The sequence below is a fragment of the Zonotrichia leucophrys genome, chromosome 1, assembly GCF_028769735.1.
Source record: "Zonotrichia leucophrys gambelii isolate GWCS_2022_RI chromosome 1, RI_Zleu_2.0, whole genome shotgun sequence".
Taxonomy (NCBI): Eukaryota; Metazoa; Chordata; class Aves; order Passeriformes; family Passerellidae; genus Zonotrichia; species Zonotrichia leucophrys.
Genome location: NC_088169.1, coordinates 60,325,670 through 60,338,741, shown reverse-complemented (window position 1 = coordinate 60,338,741; position 13,072 = coordinate 60,325,670). Strand labels below are relative to the sequence as shown.

Below are 13,072 nucleotides of genomic sequence, written 5' to 3'. Positions count from 1 at the left end.
GTCATCAAAAAACTTGAAATAGCAAATGTTTGACATTTCAACATTTGTAGAAATAAGTCTTGTTTTTCTGCTTAAACTTGTTTAAAAATAGACAGTTTCTTCTGCAAGTCAAGAATGTACTATCCCAAACCAATTTTTTATTATTATTGTAAGCATGAAGAAACTGAGCTCCAAATGAGTTAAATTGGGCCAAATACAGTGATATTTCTTGTCTAGGGAATTAGGTATGACAGTTGTGGAAAACTCAGAAAATATTCTCTTTCACTTGGTACAGTCAGTGTGTACACATCTGAGAATAGGCATGCCTCTGAAATGTGTCTCTGCTTACAGTATTGCTTTCTGCCTTTACACATTAAACTGGAGAACCAGAATTAAAAAATAAACAATGAATTGATTTTTCTTTTGGATACTACTTCTCACAGATTCTTTCCATCATATGCTTCTCTCCATTGGATCACAGTTGTCTTCCCTCACTGGAAATGCAATGATTGTATTTAGCCTGACAGGTCTCTGGTTCTCCTTAAAGTCAAAAAAAGGCATCAACTCTTAAGCTTATCTAGAAATACAGTGAGAGATGCATCCGAAGTATTCCATTCATGATTCCTAACAGGGAATTAAGTTGACTCTTACGGTAAAATTTTCTTCTTTTGCTGCCACTATAATTTTGGTGTGCCCCAGATGATAAACTTGCAATTAAAAAAAATCAGATACTGAACCACAGAACACTTACTTTTGTAACTGATGAATATGTAGATTGCATCTGGGGCAGGAGTTAAAATCGCCACTGCTTTTGTATTTAAATATGTTGCTTGTTGCTAACATTCAAGCAAGGTAGCCGTGATAGGGTCGATTGCAGTGGTCCTCTGGTAGCAATGTCTAGAGTCTGCTGGTGGCACACCTTCTGCAGATATTAAAATGCATTATTCACATTTGTTCCAAGCAGGGCTTCTCAACACCTGGAGTGTGTGAAATAATTCTGCATAGGTACTGCGAGTTGCTTTGGTGATAATAGAACATTTTTTTAGAAATCCAGAGACATCCTCTGGTCTAAAAATCACAGCCTCAGCCATACTTGCCTCAGCAATACATGCATTGCAAATGTCTTTGTTAACAGAAACACAAAAGCTGTAGCCATGAAAGGTGGTTTGGTGCCAGACCCAGGGTTAGAAACAGCATTATAAAAAGTGTTTTCATTTTCTTTATTTTCATTGTTCAGTGAAAAGTTTATTTGATAATGATAATACAACACTTTCTGTGACGTTAGAAAGTGAGAACCCTGACATGAGGGCTCTGCGTACGAAAATTGTTAACTCAAATTTGTCTTTTGTTCTCTAATAATGCAATTTTAAAATTAATTGTAAAATGAAACTTCTTGAAGTGAAAAATTGATAAACTGCTTTTTTACCAGTTTCATAATTTGTTTCATTCTTTTGTAATGAAAGAGGTGTTCTGATATGGAGATGATATGATTGCAGCGTTTCAGCTGAAGGGCAGTACTGAACAGCACAACATGGCAACCTCTTCAGCTGATTCAGTATGACCTGCAAATCATTTGAAAGAGAATAAAAATGAGGCATCCTGGTTTAGATTTTTTTTTTCTGAAGAGGCAGATTGTTAATTTCAAAAACTTGGGTCCAATTCCTTTGGACTATAACTTTATTGTCTTTATTTGGGCTGTGCAAGGGACGAATTTCAGTTGTCAGTTCTGCATCCTGAATTGCAAAATGTCTCCTGGGACTTATAACAACAATATTGTTTATATTTGAAACTGCAGCTTCTGCTAGGAAATTAGGCCATTTCATCCTTGGTAGCAAGTGTTTACAGTGTCAGTTAGAAGGATTTTTAACTAAGGGATTATTTTGCCTTCTAATTGCATAATTTCTTGTTTGTTATTCATTAGTGCAGATATTTACTTCCCATTTTTCTATTTCAGTTATCCCATATGTCTGATGGAGGGAAAATTGTCTAATATTTGCTTTCTGAAGTATTTTTATTCTCTTCAGCTGAAACACCAACACAGATGTTCTTCTCTCTCCAATTAGCATATGTTTATATTTCTGTTAAATTAAGTAACTGCAATAGTGTGTATATAAATAGCACACAGCAAGTGTTAATGGCAAACTGGCTTGTCCTCTGAATGTTACCTTATCCTGCAATAATTGCAAAATTATATGAGATGATGTTCTGAATCCAGTCCAAGTTCAGCTCAATCTTCTAGTATGTTCCTATGAAAGATAGTTCAGGTTATTCCTGTTTAAATTGTTTGTTGCTAGCAGTGTGGGTGTCCAGAAGATCCAGCTTGATCTTTGGCAGTAAGGGCAAAGGAGGGTGACTGTTGCCATTTTTGTAATTTCTTGTTTCTTGGCTGCCTGTAACTAGAGTTGGTTTGGTTTTTATTTTTCCAAAATGTGTTAGCATTTTCCACATTTCTTGTTCGCCTGAAGAAGACTACTATACATATACTCTTTATCCCATGGAGGTAAGGTGAATTTGGAACAAACCTGCTCTTTTTGTCTTTACACTAATGCATAGTACTTGAGGAACAAATTCATCCAAACTCTTGGTCTTTGGAGTTTCTTAATAGTGCTAAAGAGCCTTCCAAATATCTTTGGTCTTTTCCTTCCTTTCTGTGATATTGTAACTTCTCAGTGGAGTAGCTGAGACCTAGAGGAATGGTAACTTGTCATGAAGTAGGAATGTAGAGGGCTGGAATCAAAAAGCTTTGAGGGGAACTTTGCTGCAGTTACTGTTGCCAACCAAAGATTTTATGTGGTACACCACAGCCTCTGTGAAGGCACACAATGTACCCTCTGAAGCAGTTTAGTCTAGAAGTTAGGCAATGTTAACTTGTTTATAATAGCTAAAACCTGGTGAGAATGCCTTTTGGCTTTTAAATAGTGCATGCACCTTTTAAAAATGTATGATGTTCTGAAATTGAAGTATACCTAAATAAAAGGAAATATGTGGAGAGTGTGGGGAGATGCACAGATAAAAAGGAAGAAAGGGTGAGATGTGGTCACGGCACAGCTCCCATTGACTTCACTGGGTTACTTTGGTAACTATTTTTTATTTTTTTTTAATTACAGTAACCACTTTGTGTAATATTAAGTATGTTTTCCATTGATTCAGTATGTTGATATATTTCATCATCTTTGTACTTGCCACAACTGGCTGGAGTCCCACTCTGCACTGAAACAGGATATGCAATCTGCTTGGAATCAGTGCAGAAACTTTGTGCAGACATCTGCCCAGCCATCTTTAGCTCTCTTAGGGAAGGAAGCTGCTTTCAGCATGGGTGTTTTGTGCTTGACATTAGAAGTGCTCCTGTTTATTCACCCATTTATGATCTGACTGAAAGTAGCAGGAAACATATGTGACTAAAACTGTCTGTGTGCGCCACTAGGGGATTCTTAGCCTGTTTCTGGTTGCTTTGAATGTCACTGATAAAATTTCTGAACTTGAATATTTTCTCTCAAATGGGTATATCCTATAAATTCCTGCAAGATCCTGTGAGCAGAATTGCATCCCCTTTCACAGCAGTGGAGAACTGTTTCAGGTGACAGTTTTCAAAAACTACTGTGAAAGGTGTTAAGTGTGTTGCAGCTTCTTACTACACCTCTATAAAGCTGTAGATTCTTCTGAAGTAGATTTGTGAGGAGGCGTGCGGCAGAGCATAAACGGAGTTGGCTCTTCTGTGTGGGAGTCAAGTCTGCAGTAGAATATAGGTAGTTCTATTTTTGTCTCCTCTGCAGAATTTTTTCCTCTGCTCTCATGGTGAGAACTCTCCTCCTGTGATTTCATTATACATATGTGCATGATTCTCCATTCTTACAAATGTAGCAGAGGAAAGAGAGACTGTGGTCCCATTTTAAGAAGCTTAAACAGTTTGCAATTCTGCAGCTGGCAGTTAGCATCACTCAGCTAGAACTTAGTGTCATAAATGTCATAACTTGCAGCTCTGAAGGCTCCTATTCTGTTTCAATGCCAAGTGAAACAGATTAGTGAAACTCAAATTGGTTAAATCTAATCTCTTTAATCTTTCTTTGGGTTATATTTATCTTCTTTACACTGGTGTGGACTACTAGATACATTCATGCAGTCAGAGTGAGAATCTCAGGAGAGGGATAGTGTCTTGTCAAACAACTTTTGGCTGGTCTATGATTGAGTTTTTCTTTCTGCTGTTTCCTTTTTCTTTGCTACCTGTAGCATTCTGAGCTTCCTGCAGCCCCCTACTTGCAGGCAAGATAAGAATTTCTGCATGTGATCTGTCACCTTGGTCTGTATCTACATTAGCATTTCAGACCAGATCTAGAATGTACTTCTGAAGGGAATTTCCTTACTGCAGTTCAGTACATATCCATCTCTCTTAGGATGAGAGTGAAGTGGATGTTCCCCAGCAGCCCACCTAATTTGTGCTCTTTGATAATTCCTTCCCTGAGTCTAGGTTAGACCTGGACTGAAATATCAGTTCCTAAAATGTTTAGGACAAGGCACACCAGGGCATTGACAACACCTAATTCACTGCCATCATTTTCCACAGCTTGCTGGTGCAGACATCCTTCAATAGAGTTAGAGATCAGTTTTATCTACAGTTGAATTCTGATTGCATCTGAGCCTCTTTTTGTAACTGCAGTGGAATGTGATCAGCAACTATTACCAAGGCTGTGCCCAAATTCCATGTGACAGTTACAGGATGTGTCCTATGACCACTAAGAATTAACTTTGCCTGTTAAGTGCAAGACAAATTCCTAGCATTGACATTGCAATACCTTTGTGAAATAAAAAGGCTGGAAAAACTTGTGTTAGTTAAAGGATGCATAGCATGTGTGACATAACTCTAGGGACACAATCCTATTTCTGGTTATTTCTAGTAAGATAGATAAGTATTTTGTGAATATATATATAAAATAAAATACATGCCATCAACTTGTGTTCAGAATTTTCTGAAATTGATTGAACTTGTATTTACCTATGAAGGAGTATGGAGAGTATTTTAAACATTTTGGCAAGTTATCTTTTCTGTCTTTATAACTCGTAAGTATGTACATCTGTATTATGTCTTAATATTATATTTGTTTACTGCAGGGAGTTGGGAAAAACAAGGTTGTTGACAGATTCCTTCACCTTTTGAACAGACCCAGAGAGTATTTACAGCTACACAGGTAAGAATGTGTTAGATTTCCATACTTTTTGGCTTTAATCAAATTTCTCATGTTATTAAAACTCATGTTTCTGAAATTAATGTGTTTTTGGTGTTTGAACAAAGGCCCCCTAAGTGGCACACGGACCACAGGAATGTGTCTGGCAGAGGCAATAAGCTGACAGGTTGAGGAGTGGGTACAAGAATGTGGTGCAATCATCTTGTTTGATACACGAGGAAGTAGAAGTGTGCTGATGCTAAACTTTGTTCAAAAAACAAGTTATTTTTTGCTGTCATTTCTGGAAAGATTTCCCTAGCATGCAGTATTGTGTGAGGGAAAAATTGTTTGAGTATATCACTCATCAGACAAGAAACATTCTACATAGTAAAGGTTTTTGGCTTTTTTCCTTTGGCACTCCTGCTAAGTGCATGTATTTCTTTCTCACCCATAAGAGTTTGGATTAGAAAATTACATCATAAGCTAAAAAACAGACTTCAAGACAAAAAAACAACTGAAAACAATTCAAAAGCTGAAATAATAGGAAATTATCTGCCTGCTTTGTGTAACATGAACTTGAAACTAATAAGTGGAAATAAAGGATAAATATACCTAGAAGAGTCATTTTCAATTGAACTGAATCCCATTTCATCTTTGTTCCTAATCTTTATCTCTTTGTCTTCAACTTCCTAGCTTCATCACCCTGTCTCTTTCCATAATCACTGTTTTTTAAATAGTGCTAATGAAAATGTTGATCTTTGGTATTTTGCCCATTAACAGCATTGTCTCCGTAACACTTTGTCTCCCACTTTCTCACCCAGAATTTTGTCTTCAAGTGTCTTGTACTTGTATTGCTGATACTTGGACAGCTCTATCTCGTAACTTCTCTACTGCTGTTCTCCTTTATACTACTTATTCTAGACTTCCATCAGTTCTACATGAAATTCTGCTTTTGTGACCTCCTACTTTCAGCTTTGCATTAACTTTCCTGCTTGGAACAGCTACCCACTTTGTCTGGATAAAATACACTGTGATTTTTGCCAATCCCAATTATGTCACAAAGTACTGCACTATTTCTGTCCTTTTGTGTGTTCTCCAGTGATGAGGCAGAACAGTGCTTAATATGAATTCATATAGCTCAGGAGAACATTGTATAAGCACCATGTTTGGGGTTTTCATGCAGCTGTAGAACGTATAAATTCTACATGCTAGTTGAGACATCACTAGGAAGAAAAATGTGCATTTATTGTCTTGTCAATACAGTGTTCTACAGTCTCTATAAGGTACTGCTTGTGATTACAGGGGTTTGGAGAGAGGTTGAAGTAGAAAATGAAGCAGAAAATGATGAGTAGTCCTATGTAATTATAGAAAAATAATTTATGAATATAGCAAAATCAGAAATTTCTATTTTCTGGGTAGTATTTTGAAATGCTGTGTGAAGAACTCAGTCTATATAATATTTTGATTATACTTTACAGGGTGTTTAAACAAGGATTAGAGTATTGTTAGTGCACTCTTCTGGATTCAAAACAAAGTAAGAGCAAGTTTACAAAATACCCAAACAGTTTCCTAGTAAACTTTTACATACTTTGTGGGGGAGATTCAGTCAGTAGCTTATGGCATAGATGTACTTTCTTAGAAAATATTCTAGGATGTGCACTTCATCTTTGATAGCCCTGTGTGTTTCTTCAGATTTCCTAGCTAGCTACTGTAAGTACCTTTAAGCATGCCAAGGAAAGTATTTCTAAATATAATGCTTTTAATGGTGCTTGTATACCTGAAGTACAGATCTTGACAAATTTTTTGGGGTGGGGTTTTTTGTTGGTTTGAGTTTTTTTACTGTTTTGATGAAAGAGTTTAAGGAGTTCTGCTGTTCTAACTCTGCATATGTTCAATGACATTCAAGCAGGGAGTATTTGCCTTAGAGGCAACAAGCTATTACCAGGAGTCATTTTAAAATCTCACATTTTATTTCTTGTACTTCAAGAGGATGAGAGGAGATAAAAGGCAGAAAAAGGGACATCTGTATTTACTTGCTCTGCAACTCATTCACATGGGAAGGGTCAGCCTGACCTAAAGGTTTTGATTGCTTATGGAGGCTATAAATACTTTCTCTTAACATTTCCTACAGCATCTCATTGAGAAGTTTTATATTCTTGAAATTTGTAAGTCTTAAAAATCATTTTGATACCATAAAGCAGAAAATCTTAATGGAAGGAAGCTGCAATTAGATTCAATAATGGCAGAAATTAAGAAAAATGTGTGCTTCTGAATTATTAAAAACATTGGCTGCTTTCTCTTGCATACTTCCTAATATTAGCAGCTGATCAGGAATTGACCAGCTCTCTCATTGCATTCATTGTGGGGTTATGGAAACAGGTAATATGGCAGAGGCTCAGCATAGCCTCTGCACTCATGAAACATTTTACTGCTTTTTTGTGTTAAGGAAGAACTTCCATCTGCCAGGATTTCCCTGTCCCTCCTTTCCTACAAGAGTAAGTTTCAGCAGAGAAATTCCAAATTTTGTTTACCCTCCTGGTATGGTTGTCTCCATTTTGTTCACCCAGGACACCAGCTACATGTTACAGAATAAACAACAGCTTTATTTTGTCTAATAACAAAGGACTTTTAAGAGTTCTTATAGAAATTAAACATGTACTGGTTTTACTAGAACTGACTGTAAGAAAATTTGATGTTCTCCAAGAAAATTTGATGTTCTCCAAACTAATGTAACGACTATTTGTGTTGCTCCTAAATTAATGAGCTCTGGAAAGCCTCATTATTTTATGAACCTTTCTGTTTCTGCTTTTGCTATCTCTCCTGTGGGTGAAGTGGAAAGAATTTTCCAGTGGTTCTACACAAAAATCTGAAGTTATATTTGGTAGACTAAATTAGTATTTCATTAAATCAGGGAAATAATTTTCATGGAAACTGATAATCATAGAATGTGCTAAGTTGGAAGGGAACCACTAGGATCCTCAAAGTCCAGCTGCTGGCCCTACTCAGGAGCAGGAGTCTCACCATGTGCCCGAGAGCATTGTCCAAACACTTCTTGGACTTGGACATACTGCGACCACTTCCATGGGGAAACTGTTCCAGTGCCCAGCCCCCCTCTGGGTGAAGAACCTTTTTCTAATATCCAAACTAAACCTCCCCAGACACAACTTCAGGCCATTCCCTGGGGTCACTGGTCAGCACAGAGAAGAGTTCAGTGCATGCTCCTCTGCTTCCCCTCACAAAGATATCTTTCTTTATTTTTCTTTATTGTATATTTATTATATTATGTTTCATTACATCTTGCTTTTTTAATTCCCTCATGATATCTGGCTTTGACTTTCCCAGTCTCTAAAACCAAGAAGATTCCACAGAAAGAAAGAAAAAAAATAACTTTAGAGAAGACTCAGGCAAGAAAATATACCCTGTTAAGACTGTAAAATCCTTCTTAGCACTGATGAGAGCAATAGATAAGTATAAAACTGTAAGCTCCCAGCTCTCCTACATAAAAATGTCAGAAGAAAGTATCATGGACTCTAAATAGTTGTCTCCTTTGATATGATCAAAGAAAAAGAGATTAATTTTACTTCTCTTATGATCAAATTGCTAACTAATTTTACACAAAGAATGATTTTGCTGGAGGAAGATGTTCTTTATCTGTCATTTAAACATTTACGTTGGCATCTATTTGGAATTAAGTCATACTCTCAAGCTGTTTTTTATGTTTCAATTAGAATGATTTCTCCTCCTTGCAGTTACTGCTTTTGTGATGACTATATATACAGAACTACAGCATTTATCCTTCTGTTTTCAGTTCAAGCTTGATTTATTGTTCCAGTTTGGGGATTTTGGAAGGATTTTTTTTTTTTTTGCGTTTTTTTTGGTTTTGTGAGGATTTTGGGAATTGTGAGGAGACTTTTGATAGAAAGCTTCCTAAAAGCCTAGGTTCTGACTAGGAAGATGTAAGCTTTAGTGACACAATTTTTATGGTGGTTTCTGGTGGTATAAATGCTTAATGTGGAGAGGCATGTGGATTAATATATATGCATTGAACTTTTCGGAGTCATATGTTGCTATCTGATTTTAGTGGTCATCAAAATTTAAAAAAAATACACTGCTGTGCTTAATACAAAAGCATAAAAATAAAATAAATATTTAAATGTAGTTTATTCTCATATACTAATTTAGGCAGCTAAAAACAACTAGAAAATATTGGGAAGAGCAAGACCTGGGAAAGCTGTCACCACTGTTCTGTTGGTGTTGGATTTGCTTTAAGTCGCATAGCGAAAAAGATCTACTGGTAACATGAAATCTCTGAAATTACCATCTGCCATCATGAATTGTGCTCTTAATTGCTCTGATAGCAAACAAAAACCTCTCTGTCTTGACAATGCCTTTACAAAAAATAATAGCAGAACATCTGTGTTCGAAGAAACGTGTTTGTTAGGTTCAGGAAGGCATGAAGTTCATTTTTGTATATCAAAACCTTTTCTTTAAAGTTTGGTGTACATTGTACTCCTTGATTTTTTGAGATATTCAAAATCTGGGCACTGGACACTGTCTTGAGTATCTTGACTCTACATGCCCCTCTTTAGCAGAGGGGTTGGACTAAATGTTTTCCAGAGGTGCCTTTCAAACTCAATCATTCTGATTCTGTGATTTAGCAATTTCTGCAAGGTAGCAGTTGGGTGCCCCTAGCTCTTTTTCTAGGTGTGTTGCAGTAATGTTGTAGTCTTCCAAAAAAAAAAAAATTAAAATTAGTTTATCTTATCTTTATAAAATTTTATAATCCAGCAGTGGTTGTTGCATGGGAGGAAGCCACTTGCACTGTCCTTAGCTGATGCTCAAATGTGTTAGTCTGAACAGTAGTTAAAGTTATGAGAATTAAGAAACAGCTTCAGACTCAATATTGTTTTCAGAACAGTGTGTTAATGAGATTAAATTTGATAACTTCTAGAATATTTATTTATTGTTATGATACACATTTAAATGAGTGGCTGGTAAGCAGAAGTATCTCTATTATGTTTCCAGCTTCATGCTGTGTCAGTGACAGATGAGCTGTAGCAAATGCAAAATTTGGAGCTCAGTCTCCTCTGCCACCTATCACAGATATTCCTCTATACAATTGAAAATGATCAGGAGTTAAGAGTACTGATCCTTTTCTGTTCTGATGGGAACTTGAGAACTAGTGGGAGAACTGGATCCCTCCTCTGAGCTACTAAAGATGTGTCAGAAGAAGTCATGATAAGTAAGGTTAGTCAACTTCAACTCTAATGTTTTCAGTGTATAGATCTGCATAAGAACATCACCATCACTTACAGAAATAGAAGCTTTTGATGTGTAGACTGAAGTGTAATCCACATCAATCATTTATTAATGGCTATGAATGGATTTTCTGCTGCTCAAAACCTCAGTGAATCTGCAGATGCGAAATTATTAGTTTCGTTCCGTTGTTCTTCTGTGTATCAAGAAAATAATCTTCTAGGAAATTAGTTTATTGTGAAAAAAGATAATATGAATCTTCATATGACAAAAAGAGGGAATGATTTTTACTGTGTGAGGGTTGTTCTCTATGAAGTAAAAAATGTTAGAACGGCTTGTAAATATGATGTGATACCTTTTCTTGAAATAGAGGACACAGGAAGTTTTCTTCTTCAGCTTTTGATAAAACAGGTTTACCCCTAAGTTAGCCGTGTTAGGTCTTAGTTCTCCGTTTGATATATTTTTCTTACAAGTTGAGATAACTTAGTTTTCTAAGCATTTACATATACACTACAGCAATTTATCATTGTTGTAAATGTGATGTTTGACACTGTCAATGGAATACTAACTGCTTTGAAATTCTATTTTGTATCTGATGATCTTACTGTTCTCTTTCAAGATATTACACTACCTTGTTCTATGTGTCTCAATGCATTTCCTTACAAAGAATTTGCTTAAAATATCTTGATTTGATATCACATCTTCCTGTCACAGTTACTATATTTATTCTAGTGACTGATGATTGAAAAGTGTGATACAGGGTTCATTTTAAAAATCTACTGCATTTTGTGTTGGGCCTTTTCTAGTTCCCTAATAAATTACAGTAATCTGGTGATCTTTTTTCCAAAACTTATCTGAGTTTGCATATGTTATCCTTTTCAAAAGAAACGTAATTTTGCTGGGATCTTTAACAATCCAATTAATGGGGAGTTTGAGGTAGGAAAATGAGCTTATGGTGTCCCTACAAGCAATACTCACTACAAACTGTCCATTAATCTTTAGATCTTAATTTTCTTTCCCTCTTTTTCAGCACATGTAATAAGTATAAAATTCAATTATCTGTTTCCCTTATTGAGATAATTTAAAACTACTCTTTCAGCTTTATTGACTTCAGATTTTTAAAAATTTAATTTAAAAAGCTGTTTCAGAAGAAACAGCTTCCTTTGCCCAAGATACAGGTGAATACTAGAATTATATTGTACTTGTTCTCAGAATTGCATTTGATTATCATCTCTGGAAAGAATATATGACCACATGAAATAACTTAAATGCTGATATAGCTCTGCAGGTCTGTTTTTAAACATGAACAATACAGAAAAGCCATCTCCGTAGTGGGCTGTTCAAGGAAGTGTTCTGTGGCTGCACTGATTTATTTCAGTGGAGCACAGCAAAGGCAGAGGAGATGTTGTGTTGTGGTTTTGGGTTTTGGCAGCCACAAAACAAAAATCTAGGTAATTTTTCCTCATGACTCATGCGTCATTAATGTTTAGATTATTTTCTTTTAATATTGTACTTTATATTGTGTGTTTTATTCTTTATGTAGCTCACGTTAGGAAATAAGTAATAAGATGATACATTTTTGTCATGAAGATTTATGTTGTGAAGCCCTGAGTGCATTGATTATATTATAGGTGTCTTTATTGTTTTTACTTGTTTTTTGCCTGTTTTCTTAAATACATTTTCAGCCAATACAGAGTTGCAATGCAAAGCTTCCAAGATTTCATGCCAGCCAATGGTCCCTGTTTCCAATGTTAGCTTTTCATAAGCTGGCTCACTAGCTCTTTTATTGTCAGATTCCAGGTGTTAGAAAGCTACTTCATTTTTCTTTTTTTGTAGGAATTGAATTCAGGTTTAATATCCTGCTGCATGGCTGTTACAGAGAAATAGCTCAGGTTAGAAGACCCTATTGTTTCATTTTCCTCTAAAGCTGAAATAAGAGTTTCTCACTGCTTACTCAATTAAATGTATTCTTACAAGCAATAAGGGAAGCTGCAGGGTGTCGTGTTTCCCCATTTATGGATTTTACGATTAGGGTGAGTGAATTTTGTATTTTGTTTTGGCAGATGGATCACATACAAGTAATTGTGTAACTTCAAATTTAAGCATATACCATGAATTAAACATAATTCCCTTTGACCTTTCTTCTGCCACCTGCAGTCATACTGAGTAATGAGTACCTTTATAGTCAAAATAATTTCTTGCATTTTAAACAAACTTATGTCCTGCTGAGTAGCTGTAACAGCATAGCAGGAAAAAAAAAGGTGAATTTAATTATCAGTTCCTACAGATAAGTCAAAAAGCCTTTACAGGGTCATTTTTATAGAGCTGTGAGACATCTGGTTGGCTTTTCAGATATTTCAGAATTTCCTAAACATAGCAGTCAGGTCATGCAATGCAATGGCTCTGTGATGGGTTGACTAAAGAAATTAATTTGTAAATGTCAAAATCGTGCAGATTGATTCTTTGTGTTGGGATTGCCTGCTCTTCATCAGGATAATCCATGAGTGGATTAACTGACCAATTAACAGCTTCAAATGGCCTTTGGACTAATTATTTTTCAAATACTCTTTCAAATTAGGTCACAGCAGATGGGTATATTCATGTCTGATTGACATGTAGAAATATGTATCTATGTCCATAGGTATTTAATAAAAAATGCCTCACAGAAATGAAGAAGA

The 13,072-nt window shown here is 35.8% G+C and overlaps 1 protein-coding gene across 1 annotated transcript in view; it reads left to right on the top strand.

Annotated features, from left to right (window-relative positions):
* Positions 1-13,072, top strand: part of VWA8 (von Willebrand factor A domain containing 8) — a 183,367-nt gene that overhangs the window by 81,064 nt on the left and 89,231 nt on the right. The window contains exon 21 of the mRNA XM_064714194.1: positions 5,086-5,162. Coding sequence (XP_064570264.1) covers positions 5,086-5,162 — 77 coding nt within the window. The remainder of the gene's footprint in view (positions 1-5,085; positions 5,163-13,072) is intronic.